General features: G+C 43.7%; 1 protein-coding gene across 1 annotated transcript in view; it reads right to left on the bottom strand.

Annotated features, from left to right (window-relative positions):
• Positions 1-24348, bottom strand: part of LOC137355505 (microsomal triglyceride transfer protein large subunit-like) — a 93464-nt gene extending 69116 nt beyond the window's left edge. Inside the window, exons 1-4 of the mRNA XM_068020726.1 lie at positions 24124-24348; positions 18599-18789; positions 15428-15571; positions 14145-14252 (exon numbers count right to left, since the gene is read on the bottom strand). Coding sequence (XP_067876827.1) covers positions 14145-14252; positions 15428-15571; positions 18599-18789; positions 24124-24193 — 513 coding nt within the window. The 5' untranslated portion in view covers positions 24194-24348. The remainder of the gene's footprint in view (positions 1-14144; positions 14253-15427; positions 15572-18598; positions 18790-24123) is intronic.
• Positions 24349-24664: the final 316 nt, after the last annotated feature.

The following is a 24664-nucleotide window of genomic DNA, read 5'->3' as shown; positions in this document are numbered from 1 at the left end:
ACATTACAGTGCTTGACTTACATAGGGGGCCAGTGAGACAATTTTGGAAAGATAAAGGCATTAAAATGTATCTTATTATTAATCAAAACAACAACAAAGGTGCATTTTTATGAAGAAGCTTTAAATAAGAAGATTAGTTTATTGATTTACTTTCTTATCACTATGTTGGACACTGATTTAGTGAGATACCAGGCATTTTTTTGCTTGCACAAGTAACCAATGTTTGCTCACACACTTGTAGCGATGTGGAGTATTCCAGATAGATATCCATTTGTCTGGAGTGATCTTGATCATTCTCTTTCCCTCCCCTCTCTCTGTCTGTCTGTTTGTCCCTCTCTCCCTGTGCTCCCCCCTCTCTGTTGTTCCCCCCCCACCCCGTGTCAGCCTCGCTTGCTGTGTCCCCCACTCTCTGTGTCTCCCCCCTTTCTCTCTCTGTCACCCCCTCCCTCTGTCTCTCTCTGCCCCCTCTCTCCCTGTTCTGCCCATCTATCTCTGTCTCTCTCTGTTCCTCCCCCCTCTCTCTGTTCCTCCCCCCTCTCTCTCTCTCTCTGTTACACCCTCTCTCTTTCTCTGTTAAACCCCTCTCACTGCTACCCCCCCACCGTGTTTCCCCCCCTCTCTCTCTGTTCTCCCCCCCCCGCCCTTTCTCTCTCTGACGGTTGCAGGGAGTGGAAGCACTCAGCACAGCAGCTTTGTGGTTGGTCAGTTTTTTTCTAATTACAGTCAGTTTCACAGCTGACAGGTCGGTTTCCAAACTTCAGACAGATTCGGGGTTTGCCAACGGACTTGAAAAGAAAAGAGTTGGAACCCACCCAGTCTGTGTTTGGTCTCCCAAATGTAGAGGAGACCACATCATGAGCAGTGAATACAATATACTAAATTGAAAGAAGTGTAAGTAAATCACTTCAAAGGTGTGTTTGGCATCTTGGACTCTGAGAAGGGTGGAGATAAAAGGGTAGGTGTTGCATCTCTTGCATGGAAAGGTGCCATGGGAAAGGGAGGAGGTGTTGGGGAGAACTGAGAAGTGGATCAGGGTGTCATTGAGGGAAGTGGTGGAAATGGCAGAGGATGATCCATTAAATATGGAGGCTGTTGGGGTGGAAGGTGAAAACAAGAGGAACTCTCTCATGGTTCTGGGAGGGAGGAGAAGGGGTGAGAACAGTAGTGCATGTAATAGAACAGACTTGGTCGAGGGCCCTTTTAATCATGGTGGCTGTTAGCAATACTAAAGCTCATGGGATTAAAGGGATAGAGGCAGCTCGGATACAAAATTGGCTGAGGGACAGAAAGTTTGCAGATGACAGGAAACTCTGGACTAATAAATAATGAGGAGGATACGAACGGACTTCAGGAGGACATAGACAGGCTGGCGAAAAGGGCAGACACATGGTAGATGACATTTAACGCCGAGAAGTATGAAGTGATACATTCTGGTAGGAAGAATGAGGAGATGCAAATAGTACAACTTAAAAGGGGTGCAGGAAGAGAGAGACACCTGTGGGTGCACGTACACAAATCTCTGAAGGTGGAAGGACAAGTTGAAGTGGCTTTGAGAAAAGCATGTGGGATCCTTAGTTTTATTCACAGTGGAATAGAGTATAAAAACAAGAATGTTATGCTGAACAATTATAAAACACTGCTTAGGCCCCTACTGGAGAATTGTGGCCATTCTGGGCATCACACTTTAGAGAGGGTGCAGAAGAGATTTACTAGAATGGTATCAGGGATGAGGGACTTCAGCAATATGGAGACACTGGAGCAGATGGGGTTGTTTTCCTTAGAGCAGAGAAGGTTAAGAGGAGATTTGATAGAGTTGTTCAAAATCATGAACAGTTTTGAGAGAGTAAATGGGGAGAAACTGTTTCCAGTGACAGAAGGATCAGTAACCAGAGGACACAGATTTAAGGTCATTGGCAAATGAATTCGAGGTGAGATGAGGAAACATTTTTTCTTTTACACAGCGAGGTATTGTCATCTGGAATGCACTGTCTGAAATGATGGTAGCAGATTCAATAGTAACTTTCAAAAGGAAATTGGATAAATATTCAAAGGGAAAAATACAGGGCATGGGAAAAGACTATTTGGACATGGGACTATTTGGAGAGCTCTGCCAAAGTACAATGGGTCAAATAACTTTCTTCCGTGCTGCATCATTCTATGATTCTAAGGGCCACGCCTATGACAGAAAATTAGTAGTTACACTGAAAGTGTAGTGGATTGTATGCTTGTTGTAAATTAAGCTGCAGGTGTGCCCCATGGGAGCAGTTTTCTAAGTGAGTGCTGCCCGCAATTGTCTATCCATTGATACATAGATCGCTGATAATACAGAGGGAAATTGAAGTATACAAAGCATATTTTTCCACAGTGTTGGATTTAGAATTTTGGAAAGGAGTGGGTGCGAGTACTGAAAATGTAACATTGATTTCCTCGGGTACATGATGTTAGAGGGACATTTTGATCTTTGACTCTTTTTTGTCTCCTTTTTTCCATCAACTAAGGGTTGCACATTCAGCCATCAAAAACAATAACATATTCTGGACCAACTTTAGATATTAAAACAAATTGCAGGTTTTGGACAATAACGTACCTAATGAGTCTAAAACAATTGACCTAGATGTACGCAGGTTCGGTAACTGAATGAGGTAATTACCTAAGTACTAATGGACTGTAAACTTATTGAAAACATCATATTGAAATAAATGAAAACAATTCTTTTGATGCCAACAGCAATCGACCACAAAGAGCAAAGTGACAACGATTTATTTCAAGTGCTGGAATAATTCTCAATACACATTGCATTAAGTAGGGAAAAAAACATACTTAAATGAGCCCAGCTGCATCGTAGTAAAGGTAAACCAAGCTCAGTTAATCCTCCTCAGAACTTCTACTCCCACAGAATTAGACTGAATCATTTTAAGAGCAGAAACTGATAATCACATTCTGTTAAGTACAGAACCAAATACAAACACATCATGATCCAATGAGAGAACGTCAGTTGATTTGCTAAATGCTGGACCAATTCGGCATGGGACCAACCCATTCCCACAGCAGCCTTGGCACATGTGAACAACTGCTGGATTTTCGTGCACGTGCCAGGGAGCCCGACCTCTGAGCAGGGGCAAAACTCCGTGCACAGCCACACACCCGATTTCAGGGTATTCTAAGAACATAGGTACAGGAGTAGGCCATTCAGCCCCTCAAAACTGTTCAACCATTTAATGAGAATGTGATTGATCTACATCATAATATTTGCCCACTTTAACCGAGGATTTCCAGAGGCAGTAAATCCACTGACTTGAAACAGCAAACTCTTGGAGCTAGAATTTGATCGCTGCTGTTTTTTTTGCATGGGGGTCACTATTTGCGGCCTACCCACACCTGTAGCCAGCTTGCAAATTTGGTGCTGCCTTCTCATTTACCCGACTTTAGCATTGGTCTGAGCGGGGGCTCGTGTTGCTGGCTGGGTGAGTTAGCAGGGGGCCAAGAAGCATTCACAGAGAACACATGTTTCCGATAGACTGCTCCTCTTAAAGGCAGTGCGTCCCTCTTAAAGGGGAGCTGCAGAGAATTACAGGAGGCTGCTGATGATTGCTATTGCTGCAATTCTGATCAAGGAAAGTAGAAAACCAAGGCAGAGAAAGGGCTTCCAGGTTCAAGGATGTGGCACTGGAGGTCTTAGTGGTGCAGGCAGACAGGAGGAGAGAGGCCACATTTTCATGGGCGGCCGGGAGGCCCTCAAGACAAATCCTCAGAAAGGAATGGAAGCAGGTGACCAGAGAGGACAATTGTTGGAATCTGGCCCTGAAGGCCTGGCAGCAGTGCCAATAAAAGTCTAAGGGTTACACACGGTCAAGATCAGTGACTGCATTTTCACAAGACATCTCCTACTCACCATAACACCAGCCTCTCAGGCACCTAATGGACCACACCCCTATCTGCACTCCCTGCCTCTCAGGACTCATGCTTAACATCCAGATACTCCACCTCACCCTCACACATATTCCAATGATGCCAGCCTCATACCCAGATCCCAGTGCTTACACTATTCAGCTGTAGCAGGCACATCATCCAAACACAGTGCTACACAATCAATCACTCCGTCTTCCAGGACAAGGTGGCGCACAATAGAGCGGAACTGGTCCGAGACAAAGACACCTGTACCTCTGAGCCCTATGGAGGAGATGGCTCTCTGCATCATGGGGCCAGACGTGACAAAGCCGGTGGTATATGGTGACACGGAGAGCATTGAAGTCGATGGTACGTTCCTGCCTTAAGCCCCTTCTCAAATCCCAGCTCACCCTCATCCTGCTATTTGGCACGATGAGCAAGCTACAGATGGTGTGACTATGGGCCCCCTGCTTTCCATCCCACCCCACTTCCCTCACCCCAACCTTCTCCTTTCTGATCTCCTGCTCTTAGGCACCCAAGAAATGGTGCCCGCCCAGGCACAGCCAGACCAGGAGGAAGAGAGAGAGCAGTGGTACAGCACCAATGATGAGGCCTCGTCATTTGATCTGAAACTCGCTGCCAGCACGTACCTTAGAGCCTAGAATTGATTTGGGATCTGCACATGGTAAGTCACTGGGGATGAGTTGGGGGGGGTGGCGGGGGGAGGCGGTAGGAAGGTTGGTTCGTGTGCCAGCTCACTGGAGGGCGCAATTGCAGCCATATTCTACTCTAGAGGATTCAGATGAGGATCTTGGTGGGGGCAGCATACTGCAGAACAATAATGGACATGCACACCGAGATGTTGGGTGCATTGGCTGGCCTGCCAGAGAGCATCTTGTTACAGTCAAGGAGCATGGAAAACTCCGGCTCCATCTTGGCAGAGGACATCGCACAAAGCTTGCCCTCTCAGCAACCTCTGCTCCATCTCAGAGGTACTGCAATTGTTGCCCCAATGCCTTGTTGCAGCCTTTATGTACCAAATCCTCTGCCTTCCCCGTGAAGATGCAGCAACACACTGGCAAATGCAGGAACTGACAACATCTCCAAAAACACTCCACAGTACTTCCAGAGACTTTGCAATTGCAGAAATTAATTACCTTAACTGCAATTTGGATTCCTGGTTATACACGTAATGCTCGTGCTGTGCCCTTCTTGCAGCTGAACTCTTGTTCTTATGTGAGTGGCAAGCAAATATGTTGAATGGACCAGCGTTGTCCAAGTTTGTAGGTAGAATGTCATGTCAGCCAGTCCTACCCAGTGACGTCACGACTGTACCAGTTCCAATGCAACTGGGCACATATTGCAGGCCACTAAATATTGGGAAGGATATAGAGGATGAAATTTGCAGAGAAATTACAATAAGATGAAAGAACCACAGTGTAGTGATAATGGAGGACTTCAACCATGCTCATATTGACTGGCATAGTAACAGTGTAAAGGGAAAAGATGGAGAAAAATTCCTGAAATGTGTACAAGAAAACACTCTTGATCAGCATGTTTCCTGCCCAATGAAGGAGGAGGCAATGCTGGAGCTAGTTCTAGGGAATGGAGCATGTTTCAGTGGAACACCATTTGGGCAACAGTGATCATAATATTATCAGGTGTAGGATATCTATGGAAAAGAACACGGAGTAATGAAGCATAAACATCATTAACTGGAGGAGTACTAATTTCAGTGATTATCTGGCCCAGCTGAATTGGAATCAAAAATGGGTAGGCAAATCAGTAATTGAAAAATGGGAGGGCTTCAATAGGAGATGGTTTGGGTGTATATTCCTATGAAAGGGCAAGGAAGGGCATCCAAACATAGAACTCCCTGGATGACTAAAGATACAGTGGCTGAAATGAGACAGAAAAAGAAGGCTGATGACAATTGTAAAGTTCATAATATAGTAGGGAAGCTAGCTGAATACAGAAAGTAGAGATCTAAAAAAGGGAGTAAGAGAAGCAAAGAGAGTATGAGATTACATTAGAGGTTAGCATAAAAGGGAACCCCAAAATGTTTTATTAGAAAATGAACAGTAAAAGGTAGTCAAAGGAAGGGTGATGTTCTTGTGGAAGCAGAAGGCATGGCTGAGATACTAAATGAGTACTTGGCATCTGTTTACACTGGAGAAGAGGATACTGCCAATGTAGCAGCAAAGGAGGAGGCAGTAGAACTACTGGATAGAGTAAAATAAACATGTGGTACTTAAAAGGTTGGAAGTAGTCAAAGTAGAAAAGTTACCTGGTCTGATGGGATGTATCCAAGGTTACTGGGGGATGCAAGGGTGGAGATTGCAGAGGCTCTGGCCACAATGTTCCAACCCTCCTTGGATATGGGAGTGGTGCCAGAGCACTAGAGGATTGTAAATGTTACATCCCTACTTAAGAAAGGCGAGAGGGTTAAACCCGGTAACTACAGGGCTATGGGGAAAGAGCAGCGGAGTGGGAATAATTGGAGAGCTCTACCAAAGCACAATGGGCCAAATAACCTCCTTCTGCGCTGCATCATTCTATGATTCAAAGAGCCTTATCTATGACGTGAAAACCAGTAATTAACTGAGAGTGCAGTGGATTGTATTTGTTGTAAGTTAAGCTGCAAGTATACCCTGCAGGAGTAGTTTTCTAAGTGAGTGTTGCCTCTGATCTTCTATCCACAGAGATCACTGATAATACAGAACGAAATTGAAGTACACAAAGCATATTTTTCGCAGTGTTGAATTTAGAGTTTTGGAAAGGCAGGGGCTGAGAGCACTGAAGATGCAATGTTGATTTCCTAGGACATAGGCTATTTATTTATTTAGAGATACAGCACTGAAACAGGCCCTTCGGCCCACCGAGTCTGTGCCGACCATCAACCACCCATTTATACTAATCCTACACTAATCCCATATTCCTACCACATCCCCACCTTCCCTATATTCCCCTACCACTTACCTACACTAGGGGCAATTTATAATGGCCAATTTACCTATCAACCTGCAAGTCTTTGACTATGGGAGGAAACCGGAGCACCCGGCGGAAACCCACAGGGAGAACTTGCAAACTCCACACAGGCAGTACCCAGAATTGAACCCAGGTCGCTGGAGCGGTGAGGCTGCGGTGCTAACCACTGCGCCGCCCTTAGAGGGAGGTTTTGATTTTTGACCCTTTTTGGTTCATTTATTCCCAGCAAGTTGGAGCTGCATATTCAGCCATTGAAAACAACTTCTCCTGGATCAACTTTAAATGTTAAAACAAAGTACAGGTTTTGTACAACAATGTACCTAATGAGTGTTATAGAACGGACCCTAAATGTATGCAGTTTCAGTAGCTGAATGAAGTAATTATGTAAATTCTAATAGGCTGTAAGCTTATTGAAAATAAATGTAATAAATTGAGAACAATACGTTTGATGCAAACAGCACTGAACCCAAAGAACAAGGCAGCAGCAATTTATTTCTGCTTTCCATTTTAAGTGCAGGAATAATTCTCAATATACATCACATTAAGTAGGAAAAAAAAACATGAAAAAGCCCAGGTGCATCGCAGTAAAGATAAACCAAGCTAAGTTAATCCTCCTCAGAACTCCTACTCCCACAGATTTAGGCTGAATCAAATTAAGAGCAGAAACAGCGATGTTTAACTGACAACTGCATTCGGTTAAGCACGGAACCAAGTGCACCCAAAGAGAGAACTTTAGTTTACTTGCCAATCCAGCACACCCTCCCACAACAAATCTGCAGCCTTGGCACATGTGAACAAACTGCTGGATTTTTGCGCACATGAAGCCCAAACTGTGAGTGTGTGCAAAACTCCGAGTAGAGGAGCAAACCCAATTTCAGGGCATTGTAGGAACATAGGAACAGGAGAAGGCCATTCAGCCCCTCGAGCCTGTTCAATTAGATCTGTATCTTAACATTTGCCCACTTTTACCAAGAATTTCCAGAGATAGTAAATCCACCAACTTATATCAGCAAACTCTATACATCTACACAGCACTGTGGAACAGCTGAGCATCAACAGGTACCTACAATGGCAATGCGAGCGTGTGTGAGTATACATACATGTATGCATTGGCGTGTATATGTGCATCTGCCTGCCTGTCTATGCCTGTGCAGTGGCATCAGGGTAAGCAACATCAGCGCTAGTGATCAGACCTTTTGTCCTTTGGGCAACCAAACACTTCCAGGTCAGGAACGATATGGGCCCAATGAAGTTTCCTTCTACTGCGCCTCATTAATGAGGGTGACTTTCGCTTTGAAACACCCTTTGGTTTTGCACATGGCATCTACCTTCCCACCGGAGTCAGTGTGGGACCTCATTATAACACGGCAGACTGAGCTACCAAAATGAAACCTGTTCCTTAATAGACAACTCGCCGATCTGGAGGTAGGAAATCGGCCAAGGCAAGGCTGAGTGTGAAGGGCCTTAAAGGGGAGGAGTGTAAGCAGCACTTACATGCAGTATGTCATCTTGTTTGCAGAACCTAAAATAAATTAAATTTGTATGCCTTCAAGGTCAAGAGCGAGTGCCATAAGATGTTTCCTAATCCTCCAGCCCAGCTTTCCTTGACTGCAGCTGAGGATTCCTTCAAATTTCACTGGAAATGGCCATTTCCTGACTTGCGCTGCCCATGGTTGGTGAACAGGAGCAGGAACTGGTGGCATTCAGGCAGGAAATGGGCCTCGAGGTCTTCATTTGGTCATCTGACTCTGATTCACACATCTTCGTACAAAGGGTAGTGGAAATCTGAAACTCTCATTCCCCCCAGAAAACTGGGGTTCAACTGAAACTTTCAAAATTGAGATTGTTAGAGTTTTGTGAGGTGAAGTATTAAGGGATATGCAGCCAAGGTGGACTGATAGAGTTAAGACACAGGCCAGCCATGATCTAACTGAAAGGCGGTTTAGCCTCAAGAGGCTTATTCTTGTTCCTATTTTCCTAAAATGAATTAATGTCAGAGGGGTGGGCAAAAGTCCCATCTCAAGATAAACAATCCCACTCTAAAATCAAAGAAGCAACGAGATAACAAGTAGATGATTAATTATATGATCACAATCAAGCATGGAACAAGATAAGACTGTTGCTTACACAGACAACAAACCATTCCACCCCCCCACCCCCCCCCCCCCCCCCCCGACTCTATTCAACCTGTTAAATTACCCGAGGATAGATTCTACCAGGTTTTTCACAGTTGTCTAAAAGTGAAAAACCATAAAACATCTATTTAATCTCATGTCTCACTTTACACGTCATCAATCACACCTCAATGTAGCATTCCCCATGGTCCCAACAGTCTGGGACATTCACTTTCTACATACTATTCAATCTGTACTTACACGAATAAATCATAATCCTGCTCTTTTTAACACTATATGTTGAAAAAAGGAAAATATAGAGAGACATCATGGACTGAAAATGCCCTGAATGTAAACTTTCAATTGTTTTGAACCTTCTTGATTTTCACAGAGACAAGATGTTAAAAAGCTGCTCAAATGTGTTTGAGATAAAAGCTTTATTTGCCCTGGAGGCAAATTGAAAAAACAGACCAGGGTGTTGAGTGGGCAAGATGTCAAAGTCCTAATAGTTTGCCCAATGTACATGTCCCAAAAATAAAAGGTGCGTAGAGAAAAGCAATTGCTTTCATTATTTAAAAAAAAGTCCCTTTCACATTACTGTTTTAACCTATATTAATTTCCTTGCATATAGTGCACGTCGCCTCTGTTATATTTACTTCCCTATCACACTCAGTTGATAAAGCCCAAAAGTTATAAAACAGGATCTCTTGTGGCATTGCCCATAGTAGGTCAGATAATAGGCTATTTTATAAAGAGAGGTCTTATACAATTCAACACACACAAAAAACCCTCTCTTTTCAACATTTATGAAAGTTCTAACGCTGGCACAACAGGATCGCTTAGTGAAGCAAAGACAATCCAAATAACTTCACTGATCACCAAACCTCCCCTTTCCCCCAACTTCATTTCTTCCCCTTTATTAACTGCAAACTATGGTGTAAAGTTCAAGTTTGGTCCACTCGAGGCCTGAAGACTGTTCCTAGATCAGGTGTGGGATGGGGGGACAGCGGAGAATCTTCTAACATCTTTCTGCTAAACCACGTATCCTGTGCTTTAATAGGTGGGCTCTCGCTTGCCTCTAGTCTCTAACCTCTGTCTTTCTCTCTGGCACAACCTTCTTTCTCTATCTTTTCAATAATATTGCACTCGTTGCTGCATTGACCTTTTCCCTTACTCCTCAGATCTAACCATACATGCCCCTTCTCTGTATTAAAGCCTGGCTACCCGACCAAACCCAACTACATGTGTCAGGCTCGGGTCGGGTCTGTATTAGGCAACCAGCATTTGGGCTGGGGTCGGATCGGGTTGGACTGTACTGTTTTGTTTTGTATTGTTTTTGTTTTAGCCTATGATCTTTTTCTGTTTCAAAAATATGTTTGTTACTTTCAGGTCGTTTCAGGCATTTAAAAAAAATTAAAGGACTCGGGACTGAGTCAGGTTCGGGTTGGCTGTTGTCAGGCTCGGTTTGGGTTTTAATTTTATACCCAAGCCAGGCTTTACTCTGTATCCTCGCTGTGTAGAAATCAAGATTCAACTCAGATTTATCCTTTCCCAGGATAAGTCCTGCAAGTCTTTGGATGTGGGAGGAAACCGGAGCACCCGGCGAAAACCCACGCAGACACAGGGAGAACTTGCAAACTCCGCACAGGCAGTACCCAGAATCGAACCCGGGTCCCCTGAAGCTGTGAGGCTGCGGTGCTAACTACTGCGCCACTGTGCCGCCCATAAACTCCCTCCACTCTGCTAGGATTGCCAACTCTGGTTTGATGTATTCTTGGAGATCTGATCACATAATATTTGCACATATGACATATACCCCCGTTTGCAAATTTTAACACATTTATCTTAGTTGAGTGTCTCACCAAATAAAATAGGTGACGTTTTTGTTTAAAGAACATAATTTAAAAATCAAAGAAAAATGCAAAGGCATAGACAAATTTAAGGATGTCTATATCTTACACCAGCAACTCTTCTACTATTAGTACTTTGCACTCTAATCTCTACTGGTTAAATAACGAGCACATCTTTCAATATTATGCACAGGATGTGGGCATTGGCTGGGAAGGTCAGTGTTTATTAACCATCCCTAATTGGCCTTCAGAAGGTGATGCTGAGACTTTCTCGGCCATTTCAGAGGAAAGTTAAGTGTGAACCACATTGCTGTGGTTCTGGACTGGATGCAATTTTCCTGGGGATTCTGCTGCTCTCCCACTGCAGTTATTGAAGAACGATTTTGTTTTTAGATGATGAAGGGCTTTGATAGAGTAAACAGGGAAAGATTTATTTCTCTGGTGGCACATCAGCGATGAAGGGGCATCGATTTTTATCATTTTCACTGAGAGGGAGGAGAAAGATTAGGAAAAAAAGATTCTTTAGACAGTGGGTGGTTGGCGCATGGAATGGTTTGCCATGGGAATGGTTGATAACGGAAACCACTGCATATTTGAAGAGAAATTTGTATTAATACTAGGAGCAGTGGAAGACACAGGGCTATGGGAAGAGCACTGGGCAGTGGGACTAGTATTGGATTGCCCTAGCTAGCATAGACACAGTGGCCCGAATGGCCTCTTCCTGTCTTGTAAACATCCGCAGCCCCACAGAATAAACTAGAAAGTGGGATCTTAATTTTGCCTCGGTGTTGCTGCCATCATTTTGAAGAGGGTACAGCCCCCTTTGCTAATTTTCTTTTTTACAGAAAGTCTATATAAGGAGGGTGAACAAACCTGTACCAGGTGATGTGATGTTACTCTCAGACTCACTGGATCTATGCTCAGGCTTTCTATCAGTGCCATACACTGCCCTCCCAGACTCCCTAGATCAACAATAAACAAGCTGCAAAAAAAGTTCACCAGACCAGCATTTTATTTATTTTCTCTCAAAGGCCCTTGAGCATTCGCTCCTCCAGTGTGTCTCATTATGGAGGTGGTTAAAATTTCTAAGAGAGTTCACACGTATCCCAGATGGACTATTGAAGACCACTCCTGCACACAGAGGCCACATCTCAGTGACAGGCAGACAAATTGATTGTTTCATAAACTGTGTGAAGCTATCAGAATGCTGACTGCCCCTCTGCAATTCTGCAAATGCACTTCCACAACAACACTGACACCCACAAATCTGGCAAAATCGCTTCTGGCGACATTTGTGCAGAATGTTGCTACTGCAGTCATCGGACCACAGAATCATACAAGGCGGCCATTTGTCCCATCTGTGGCTGTGCTGTCTCTCTGAAAGAGCTATCCAATTAGTCCCATTCCACTGCTTTTTCCCCACTTTTTAAGTGGAGATGTAATTCCCTCTGGAAGCTGCCAGTGAATTTGCTTCCAACACCCTTTCAGGTAGTGCATTCCAGGCCATAATGGCTTGCTGAAAGAAATTCTCCTCGTCTCCCCCTGGCTTTTTTGCCAATTATTTCAATGTGTTCTCTGGTTACTGACCCTCCTACCAGTGCAAACACTTTCTCCCTATTTACCTGATCAAAACTCCTCTATTAAGTTACACCTTAACCTTCTGTGCTGTAAGGAGAACAACCCCAGCTTCTTATGTCTCTTCAGAGAACTGAAACCTTTCAGTCATATATCCTACGTGACCGTTGTCCCGAAATAAGACCTCATCATAAAATCCCACAGAAGGTTTAAATAAAACATTTTAATTCTTTTGAGACAGTAATGTGCTATGATATAAAATAGACCAAGTCAACAGGAAAAATAATCTACAGGAGGACCGGTCACCAATGTTTTGTTGAAGGCCCCTCTTATTGATTACAAAGCAACTTTATGCACTTACTGTTCTCCACTCCCCCCTTCACCGCACCCCCCCCCCCCCCCACAACCTCAGGCAACATGGTCCAGACCATCCTTCTTTCCTAAAAGAAGAAATAGAGTGGTGGGATGCAGCATAAAGGAAAAGAGGGGCGGGGTGAGGTTAATATAAATACGGTCAAACTGTTCATTTTGCAAACAATTCTAGCACATTCTAAATAAAGGGGGTGAAGCTCAGGGCTGCCCATACTGTAACCAGCTGCTGATGGCAGTGAGGTCGGTCAGTTTTTGTCTTGTCTGTTGCAGGGAGTGTTTTATCCTAATGGGACACCCAGTCTTTGGGAGGAGTGGAAAAGCATGAAGAGAAAACTAGCACGATCAACCTGCCCTGTCAGTCATCTCACAGTCATCAAGGTCAATCTATGGTTCACATTGTCCTCCCTTTACAGAAATACAGCCGAAAGGAAAGAAACAAAGAATATAAGAAAAGTGCAAGTCTTGTTTACATAGTGCCTTGTCATTTCTCTCACAAGAACACAAGAAATAGGAGCAGGAGTAGACCATATGGTGCAAAGAGCCTGCTCCGCCATTCAATACGCTCAATCTTAGGCTTCAACTCCACTTTCCCGCCTGCTCGCCATATCCCTTGCTTCCCTGAAAGATCAAACATCTGTCTATCCCAGCCTTAAATGTATTCAATGATGGAGCATCCACAACCCTCTGGAGTAAAGAATTCCAAAGATTCACAACCCTGTGAGTGAAGTAATTTCTCCTCATCTCTGTCCTAAATGATTGGCCCCTTATCCTGAGACTGTGCCCCCTGTGTTTTAGATTCCCTGACTAGTGGAAACAATCTCTCAGTGTCTACTCTATCCAGCCCCTTCAGAATCTTGTATGTCTCAATTAGATCACCTCTCATACTTCTAAACTCCAGAGAATACAGGCCCAGTTTACTCAGACTCTCATCATAGGACATCCCCCTCAACCCAGGGACCAATTTAGTAAACCTTTGCTGTATCGTCTCCAATGTAAGTATATCCTTTCTTAAATGTGGAGACCAAAACTGCACACAGTATTCCAGGTGCTGTCTCACCAAAGCCCTGTACAATTTTAGTAAGACTTCTTTATTCCTGTACTCCAAACCCCTTCCAATAAAGGCCAACATGCCATTTGCTGTCCTAATTGCTTGCTCTACCTGCATGCTAACTTTCTGCGTTCCTCTCAGGACATCCCAAAGTGTTTTGAATACAAAGAATTACTTTTGAAGCACAGTCACTGTTGCTATGTCGGCAACTGCAGCAGCCATTTTGTGCACAGCAAGATCCCGCAAAAAGGCAACATTAGAAGAAAAAAATGGGGAAGGAAACCAAAATTGTTGAAATGAATAGGTTACCTCAGTGATTGTTCCAGAAACCATCTGCAGCTGGAAAAGACTGACCAGACCTCGTTTTAGGTTTAGAATTAACCCTGTTTCTTCAGCAGCGCCATACAGAGCCTCTATCTGAAAGAAATTTAAGTAAATTACTCATGAAAGGCCCCAAATTTCAGACAGCTTTTGTCCAGTATCACTCCGAATAAACAATTACAAACAAGGTCCAGGAGTTACTCATAAATTGACATACCATCACCAACAATCATGAATATTCAAATATTAGGGTTAAACTATCAATATACCTCATATTTTAAATTTAAATGTGATACTACTACAACTTCTGGCTAAATGGGAGATACTCACATATAAAACTTATATTAATAAAACGCAGTTCAGGTTTCATAAACATAAGAACATAAAAAATAGGAGTGGGAGGCCATTCGGCCCCTCGATCCTGCTCCCCCATTCAATAAGACCATGGCTGACCTATCTCAACTCCACCTTCCTGCACTATTCATAAATATCCAAAAATCTATCCACCTCAGCCCTGACCATCCACAGCTCTCAGACCTACAGAAGTCCAAAGATTCACAACCCTTTGAATGAAGAAATTTCTCCTCATCTCAGTCCTAAATGGCCACACTTATTCTGAGGCTGTGACCCGTCTTCTAGTCTCCCAGCCAGAGGAAACATCCTCCCAGCATCTAACCGGTTCAGCCGCTTAAGAATTTAATATGCTTAAATTAGATTATCTATTATTCTTCTAAATTATAGGGAGTATAGGCAGAATCTACTCAACCTATCAATTGTAGTTAAGCAAAGAACCAGTTAATAGGGGTGAAATTTGTCGTAAGCAATAGTGAAAAACACATGGTAGTAAATTGACTGCCCGTTTTCAACCTCCATTAATGGGAAAGAAGGTGCAGTGGGCTCCAGTTTTGCAACCATCCATTTTGTGCCATTGCCCAGACAAATTTCAGCCCAAATCTGTTTTTGTGATGTTGTCTGAAGGAAGATGTTGGCCAAAGCACCAGGCCAAATCCCTCATTCTACTTCAAAACGTGCAATGGAATCTTTCACATGCCCCTGTAGAAGCACACAAGGCCTTGGTTTAAGATCTTAGCTGAAAGACAGTACCTCCTACAGCGCACCACTCCTTCAGAACCGCACAGATGTGTTGGCCTATATCGTGGGCTCAAGTACTGGAGCTTGACCCGACAATCTTCAGGCTCAGAGATGTGAGTGCTACCTCAAGTTTATACTTGTCAAGAGTTTTATTCCAATTAAACAGGGAAAAAAATTACCTTTCCAGAATTCCAGTGAAAGACAACAGGCCTTTTCAAAGCTGCGATAGTTGTAGGCCCCAGCAAAGCCTCAATACGGATGTTTCTGAAGATGTTTTGGCTCTCCTTTCGTCCTGACACATTCAGCAGTTTTACTTCACGTATCTGTCGAACAAAGCAGAGGGAGACATAATGTAAGATTATAACTGTAACAGAAGCCTTATCAAGGGATAGATAAGCATCCAACTCTTTGTGTAATTAGCTAAAATGCTGTAGCCCCAAAGTACTTTTCAGATCTGTCTAAAATTACAGCCCTCATTACTTCCCAAATAGGTTCTAATTGCGTAGAATCATAGAATTGCAGCACAGAAGGAGGCCATTTGTAACTATGCTGGCTTTTTGCAAGAATGATCCAGTTAGTTTCACTCCCCAGCTCTTTCCCCTTTTGTTATTATTGAATCTGCCCTGTGCCTTTGCCCATGTTACCAATCTGTTTATGCACTCCTCAAGTCTGTTACGATCCTCTTCACTGTTTACTGCATTTCCAAGTTTCATGTCATCTGCAAACTTAGAAATTATCAAGTCCAGGTCATGAATATTTGGCAAAAGGGGTTGTGATCACAACATTGACCCCCTCCCCCACTCCTCCTCCCCCTCCCACACACAAGGAACATCACTGTATACATTCATCACGACTCTCTCCTTTCGGCCCTTGGGCCCTACATCAATGCAGGCACTGTTCCTTTAATGCAATGGCCTTCAAGTCTACAAACAATATAGTGATTGCTTTCTATTACTGATGCAATCATAATTCTGCAGCAGGGAAGTGGACTTATGTAAGAGCCTTCAGATGTGCAGTAAAATTGACATTATTAGGAAAATCCACTTTCTCCTACTCTCTGCTTTCTATCCTTCCACCATCTCTCTTCCATTAGCCATTACTCTAACTATGCCACTGTTTTCCTTTAATATCATGGTGCCTTATCAAAGGCTTCTAATGCACATTCTAACTCAAATTGCTACTTTGATTGGATCAGCAGGGAAGGATTCAGAAAGGATTCCAGGTAGAACCGAAGACCGTTAAACTGACCAGCACCAGTGGCAAACATTTCAAGCAGAAATCAAATCTGTAACTTATTGATATTTCTGATCTGTGAAGTAACTTCAGCATATTCATCGAGCAAAGCATCAACACCCATTGAAACATCATCTACCAAACGATGTGGGAAAATTGCCCAGGTATGTCCTGTCCACAAAAGGCGGGACAAATCCAATCCAGCCAATTAATGCCCCATCATTCTACTCGCTATGATCAGCAAAGTGATGGAAGGTGTCGGCCACACTGCTATCAAGTGGCACTTACTCACCAATAGCCTGCTTACTGATACTCAGTTTGGGGTCTGCCAGGACCACTTGGCTCCAAACCTTGTTATAACCTTGGTCCAAGCATAGACAAAAGAACTGAATTCCAGAGATGAGGTCCGATTCACTGCCCTTGACATCAAGACATTAGACTGAGTTTCAAGGGGCCCAAGTAAAATTGAAGTCAATGGGAAGCAGGGGAAAAGCTCCACTGGCTGGAGTCATATCTAGCACAAAGGAAGATGGTTATGGTTGTTGGAGGTCAATCATCTCAGCCCCAGGACATCACTGCAGGAGTTCCTCAGGGCAGTGTCCTGGGCCTAACCATCTTCAACTGTTTCATCAATGATCTTCCCTCCATCATAAGGTAAGAAGTGGGGATGTTCGCTGATGATTGCAGAGTGTTCAGTTCCATTCATAACTCCTCAGTTAACAAATCTGTCCATGCCCACATGCAGCAAGATCTGGACTCAGTCAGGCTTGGGCTAAAAAGTGGCAAGTAATATTTTCACCACATAAGTGCCAGGCAATGGCCATCTCCTACAATAGAGAGTCGAACCAACTCCTCAACAGTCAATGGCATTACCAAAGCTGAATTGACCACCATCAACATCTTGGGAGCCACTATTAACCAGCCATATAAATACTGTGGATACAAGAGCAGATCAGAGACTGCGAAGTCTGCAGTGGGTAACTCACCTCTTGACTGCCCAAAGCCTGTCCACCATCTACAAGGCACAAGTCAGGAGTGTAATGGAATACTCTCCACTTGCCTGGATGAGTGCAACTCCAACAACACTCTCCAGAAGCTCTACACCATCCAAGACAATGCTCGATTGGAACCCCATGCACCATCTTAAACATTCACTCCCTTCACCACCAGTGCATAGTGGCAGCAGTGTGCACCATATACAAGATGCACTGCATCAACTTGCCAAGGCTCCTTTGACAGCACCTTCCAAAACCTAGTAGGACAAGGAGAGCAGATGCATGGGAACACCACCAGCTTCAAGTTCCCCTCCAAGCCACATACCATCCTGACTTGAAACTATAGCACAGTTCCTTCATCATCGCTGGGTCAAAATCCTGAAACTCTCTCCCTAACAGCACTGTGAGTGTAGCTACCCCACATGGACTGCAGCAGTTCAAGAAGGTAGCTCACAATCACCTTCTCAATGGCAATGAGGGATGGGAAATAAATGCTGGCCTTGCCAGTGATGCCCACATCCCATGAATGAAGGAAAAATACCACCGATGATTGTTGTGCTTGTGCAGTTTATGATGTTGGAAATAATAAACACAAGGGACAATTTTGCTCATGTCAGGCCTTGCTAGAAACAAAGCTCATCACTAGGAGCAGTAACGAAAATTAGTACCCGGATATTAGATGGCTGCGGACAAGGCACTTCACAGGAGTGTTATCAAACACAATTGGCACCAAGCCACATAAAGAGATATTCGGACATGTAGTCACAATGGTGGGTTTTAAGGAGCAACTTAAAGAAGGAGAGGCAGGCGGAGAGGTTTAGGGAGGGAATTCCAGAACTTAGGGCCTAGGCAGCTGAAGGCACATCGGGAATATGCAAGAGCCCAGAAATGGAAAACTGCAGGGATGTGAACGGTTTGTAGAGCAGCAGCGTGTTACAGAGGTGTGTGTGTGTGTGTGCGTGCGTGCGTGCGTGCGTGTCGCGGCCATGGAGGATGTAAACATTCCAAAACCTCAATCCGCAATCATCCGGATCTTACCCTCACAAATACCCCCATGCCCCAACCTCCCATACAATGTTCCACGTGACTAACCATTACAATAGAAAATAATAATGCACTAACTTGCAAATGAATGAGCTGCTCATGCTGATTGCTGCTGTTTTCCCAAACCACATGAAGATCAATGAAAGCTTCAGTCCTGAATCCTGATCCTGGCAGTGCTGCTGGACTTGACAAGGTCTCCAATAACAAATCCACATTGTATTTATACTTAAACAATGCACCAGATTTGTATGTGAGACCCTCAGCTTGTGCTAAGGCAGAAAAAATACAAAGTTATTACATTTTAATCAAACAAGCATTTGTTGCAATAATGACTTATCTAGATGATTTTCTTGGCATCAATTCCAACAAAGTGTATTATCTGTTTTAGGTGTGCTTTAACAATACTGTCTGTGCAGGGGTTGAATAGGGTTAAAGCCTTCTCTCTGCATTGGCCGAAGGTCCTATGTTAAATTCCTTTGGTGCATATGACTATAATAAAATAATTAATGATGCTTCAAATGTTCCTACCAGCCTTACTGAAAAGCTCTAAGCTTCCCTTAATGGGCTGACCCAAGGTCCTTCTTCATAGCTCCAATGGCATTCTAATGATTTCTAAACTTCAGTCAACAGGTAGAATATTTCCTTAATCATACCCCAAAATACATCCAACATTGTTTTAATTCTGGTGAAACTACTTTAGAGATGGCATAGTATTGTGAGATGAGACAAACATTACATGAGTTTCAAATTAAAGAGACCCAATCCATCTATTTAGCCCCAGTTAGCCTGCTTTTAAACTTTGGCCTCAATTTTCGGTGTGACCCTGTTATAGCCTCCAGTGTTGGTCTGACAGGCTCCACTATCAAAAGGAGTTGAGCCCCTAACAAGGTGTATATTGCTCATCTACTGGGAGAAGTTGTGCACCTTGGGGGTCAATTTTGGACTTTAGACTGTATGAAGTGCGGCGGGAGGAATCTTTACATGAAGATTTGGAATTGAAACTTTTCAGTCATAGGAAGCCTTGGAAATGACCCCTTTAGTGGAGAAAACCTTGTGTTCATGGAGACAAAGAGTATGTACCATTAACAAGAGATTTACAGAACAGGAGTATTAACTTTGCAATTGGAGCCTTGAATGTCCAATCTGTGAGGGACAGTTTTCAACAGCAGTTCAAAACTATGGATGGCTGATAGCAGAAGTCTTCAGCCATTCCCCACAACCTGGAGCATTTTGATAGAAAGTCCCTCTATAGGGAGGATATAGGGAAGAATGGAGCAGCTTCCAACAAGAAGTCAGGTTTAGGTAATCACCAGACGTCATCTTGATGGCGGTGATTCTTGGACACACAATATTGGATTAGATGTTCAGTGTGCTGAATCAGGGTTAGCAGAAGACATTTTTGTGCTGCGTTATAACAACTGTTCATATGGCATGAATGTCATGCTTTCCTTCACCGGACGGGGTATTGAGTACAAGGGTTGGCAGGTCATGTTACAGTTGTATAAGACTTTGGTTCGGCCACATTTGGAATACTGCGTGCATTTCTGGTCGCCACATTACCAAAAGGATGTAGATGCTTTGGAGAGGGTGCAGAGGAGGTTCACCAGGATGTTGCCTGGTATGGAGGGCGCTAGCTATGAAGAGAGGTTGAGCAGATTAGGATTATTTTCATTAGAAAGACGGAGGTTGAGGGGGGACCTGATTGAGGTGTACAAAATCATGAGAGGTATAGACAGGGTGGATAGCAAGAAGCTTTTTCCCCAGAGTGGGGGATTCAATTACTAGGGGTCACGAGTTCAAAGTGAGAGGGGAAAAGTTTAGGGGGGATATGCGTGGAAAGTTCTTTACGCAGAGGGTGGTGGGTGCCTGGAACGCGTTGCCAGCGGAGGTGGTAGACGCGGGCATGATAGCGTCTTTTAAGATGTATCTAGACAGATACATGAATGGGCAGGAAGCAAAGAGATACAGACCCTTAGAAAATAGGCGACATGTTTAGACAGAGGATCTGGATCGGCGCAGGCTTGGAGGGCCGAAGGGCCTGTTCCTGTGCTGTAATTTTCTTTGTTCTTTGAATGTAGATTGCATTAGAATGCATGAAATGGACTAGCTATTTGTTGTTATACCTGAACCTGACCTCTGCCTGACAAGAGGAAGTTAATTTACACTTATCCATTGATTTGATGGGGCTCTTGGTGTAGATAAGTATAAAAATGCATAAAATTCTACGTGATTATTGAGTTTGCATATTCATTCAGGACAACTGCAGCTGGCAGAAAGAAAGAATGCTTACCCTATCAGACTGAGCTGAGTTCAAACCCCAGGTTCCAGAAGGGAAAGGACACATTTGAATCATTCTTTAAGTCACATTCTTTCAGTTTTCATCATAATCATCAGCAACCACAACAACTTTTACACAGTGCCTTCAATGCAGAAAAATGTCCACAGAGCTTTAGAGCAGTAACCAAAGATTGGATGGTAAGCCAAAAAAAAGAGATATCAGGAGGGATGGTGGGTGAGTGTATTGTAGGACTTCAAGATGTCACAGAAATAGGGAAGGGTGAGGCACAAAGACATTTAAGCAGCAAGATGAGAATTATACATGTGGGGTATTGGAGGTTGGGGAGCCAATGTAGGTTAGCAAGAACAATTGTGATGGACAAATGTGATTCGGTGTGGTATCGTATATAATCTGTGGATAAGCTGAAGTTCACAAAGCTGAAGCATAGAGGGCTGGCAGGAAAGAATTTGAATAATTGAGACTATAGGTAACAAAGAGGTGAGCAATGGTATTGGGGATCAAATCCCACCCAATATAAGATTAACTTTCTCTTGTCAACCAGAGCTCAGGCTCAGGAACTTGAGGTCTCAGTATAACCAGCCCAGAGCAGAGGCAGAGGCGAGTTATGTTACAGAGGGGGTTTTTGTAAGTAAGAAGATGTGGGGTGGGAAGCTCAGCTCAGGGTCCAACAGGATACCAAGGTTGTAAGCAGTCTAGTCTGAGACAACGGCCAGAATGGGATGAAATCAGTGGCAAAGGTACAGAGCTTGTAGTGGGGACTGAAGATGGTGGCTTCGGTCATTTCAGTGTTTAGCTGGAAGGAATTGCAGCTCATCCAAAGATTCAATGTCAAACAAGCAGTATGACAGCACAGACAACATGGATGGGTCAAGAAAGTTGATGGAGAAGTAGAGCTGGGTGTCAGCAACACACATATTGCAGTTGTCTGCAGTTATTGTCAGCAAGTGACAGCACATAGATGAGAAAGAGGAATGAAGAATAAATCATTGAGAGACTCAAGAGTGAGAGTGGGAAGAGAAACCGTTGCTGGAGATGTTCTGACTATGATTAGATAGTTAAGAGTGGAACCAAGCACGAGCAGTCCCACTGAGCTGAACAACGGACGGACGGACACTGAGAGAGGATGGTGTCAAAGGTTGCAAACTGGTCAAAGAGGATCAAATTGCACCCTGATTACAGTCACAAGAATGAGCTTGGTTAGAGTCATTTTATTGTTGTGGAAGGGGTGGAAACCTGGCTGGAGAGATTCAAACAGATAGTTGCAGGAAAGTTGAGCATTGATTTTTGAGGCAACACGTTCAAGGACTAGAGAGCAAAGGGAGGTTGGAGCTGGGGTGGTAGTTTGCACGACAGTGGCATCGAGTGGGGGAAAGGTGATGACAACAATTTGGAAAGGGATGAAACCACCTCATATACTCCATGAGTTCCTTGTACTTATTGCTGGAGGTGAAGTTGCATGGCAGTAAGGTAGGTGGTTGAAGGGGTTGGTTGGTAGTGCAAAAAAGAAGCCAGGGCAAAGTATTTGTTTTCCAGGGTGATCTTGGAATTTTGGTAGTTTTGGTAGAGGAGAACAAGGCACAATACCACTTGACGTTGCCCAAGCCAGATCTTGGACTAGACAGTTAAGTCAACTGTGCACCAGATATGCTCAAATCTGTGCCCTGTGGAGTTGAAGGAGCAAAGAAAACCATACCAGAGGAATGACCAGAATGAGAGACAACGTGTCTGCTGAGGTCAAGGCAAAGATGGTGATGAGAGAATAGTTGGGAAAATTCATCAGTAGAAGTATCATGGTGAATACAGGGACTTTAGCCAATTGGGAGTTTGGAAATGTAGCTGTAAATGACTTTGGAAAGTGTTTTCTTCCGGGGTGAGTGCAGAATGAAGTGGGCTCTTAAGGGATAGGGAATGTTGATCGTCAAGGAAGTAGTTGGAGATAGACTTGCCATTGATGAAGGCCGCAGGAAATGACGAGGTTGAAGGGGTGGCCAGGAATATGGATAGAAGATTTTATATGGAGGGAGAGGTTTAGGAAGACAGAAACTGTTGTTATGCAGGCCCCCACCTGCCAAGAATGAGGCATATTAATTTTGTCATATGAACATTGATTTCAAACTTGCTGGGAAGAAGAGAAGGCCTGTTACAAGGGCTGCCAGACACTTAGCTGCAAAACATTTGCAGATTAACAGACAGTGCTTGTGGAGACAAAAGGATCATTCCCTGACACATTCAACCCACAATGGCTTTTGATCATCAGACATTGAAGGTATAAGGAAGAGCATTCCAGAGACTGCTAAGGTGATACAACCCACAAGAGCCAGGACTGATTAAACCAGCTGGTCACATGACTAACTGGCTGGAGTCCAGGGTTTTTTGAACTAGCCACAGAGCTTTTGAACTCAGAAAGACTGTTTGCTCCTGGAGTGAGAAGACCTCTCCTGTCTGCTCCCATCTCTTTCTCACAAGCCTCTGGACCCATGAACTTCAAGAGCGAATAGTCTGCTACATCAAACAAGGTTTAAGAAGAATACTGGGCCCCAACGAAAAGGAAAACTTAACTAGAGTCAAGGACTCTACAATACTTGTAGGAGAAAACATGCAGAATATGGGGAAAGAGTGTGGGAATGGGACTAACAAGATGGCTGTTCAAAATTGCCAACATAGAATTGATGGGCCCAATGGCTTCCTTCTCTGTTGTACTATTCTATGCTTCTATGAAAAAAAAACTGCATTTAAATCATTTTCACAACTTTAGAGCCTTTCTAAATTCTTTACAACCAAATAAGTAGAAATGAAGGGCAGTCATTGTTATAATGTATTAATATGTTTTATATATAATTGAATTATATATAAATCTTGGCACCAAAATATTACAAGCATATACATGTACACAGATACACAAATATTTCATCTATGTACATATTTAAATTACTGGTGGCTTTTGGATTAAACAGAATATATGTAACTAACCAATCAGCCCTAGATCCCCTGTTGAGGCGACAATGTTTCTGCCACTTGTGTTTTCCCCACCATGAACTTTTCCTCGGAATATCTGAACTGTAAATGCTACACTGTTGGTAAATTGTGGATTAGTCAGCGACTAGACCACCCTGTCCCAGTGTCTTCTCTCCTCTCAATCCAGACCAAGTATCAGACAATAGCTCTGAAGGTGAGCTTGGTTCCTTCGGGGGCAGAGTTTGGAAAGACCAGAAACATCAATTCCTAACTGGTATTTTGCACTCAGGTTTTCTTTGAGCTTGGCGTTCAGTTCGCTTACTCTAACTCAGTGAGCAGACAGTCTCACCTCCAGCACATCGCAACGTGAAGAACACGAACAGCAACATCCACTTCTCTGAGACTTCCGGAGTGCCCATGTTCAACTCTTGAAGTTTCACTTGAACTCAGGACCCCGATCAGAAAGGGGGTCAGGGCTTTCACCGCCTGTAGACAGGGACAAGAAAGGGAGAAGCCAGGCAGGGGAAGAAAGGGCCAGAGTCTGGAGCCTGCAGACCTGGAAAAGGAATTAAAAAAAAGACTTGCGAAACTTGCCGGAACTTGCAAAACTTGCTGAAGTTTTGTAATTGAACGAGAGGTGGCCCGGAGAGGTCACTGACTCTGTAAAGTGGGTGGTGGGGCGAGTCTCTACCGATCTGAGTCTGTGTGATTGTATGTGTACCTGTCATCCTTGTGTGAGTGTTTTGCTGTGGGAATGTGTCTGATGATATGTCAGTGTATGTGTCTGTGGGTCTGTGAATGTTTGGGAAATTGTATGGCTATCTTTGAATGCCTGTCTTTGTGTGATTATATGGGTCTGCCTATGTGTAATTGACTTTGTCTCGCATTCT

This window comes from Heterodontus francisci, chromosome 42 (assembly GCF_036365525.1).
Source record: "Heterodontus francisci isolate sHetFra1 chromosome 42, sHetFra1.hap1, whole genome shotgun sequence".
In the NCBI taxonomy this organism is placed as follows: domain Eukaryota; kingdom Metazoa; phylum Chordata; class Chondrichthyes; order Heterodontiformes; family Heterodontidae; genus Heterodontus; species Heterodontus francisci.
Note: the sequence above shows the minus strand (reverse complement) of the source record. Positions and strands in the feature narration are given on the sequence as shown.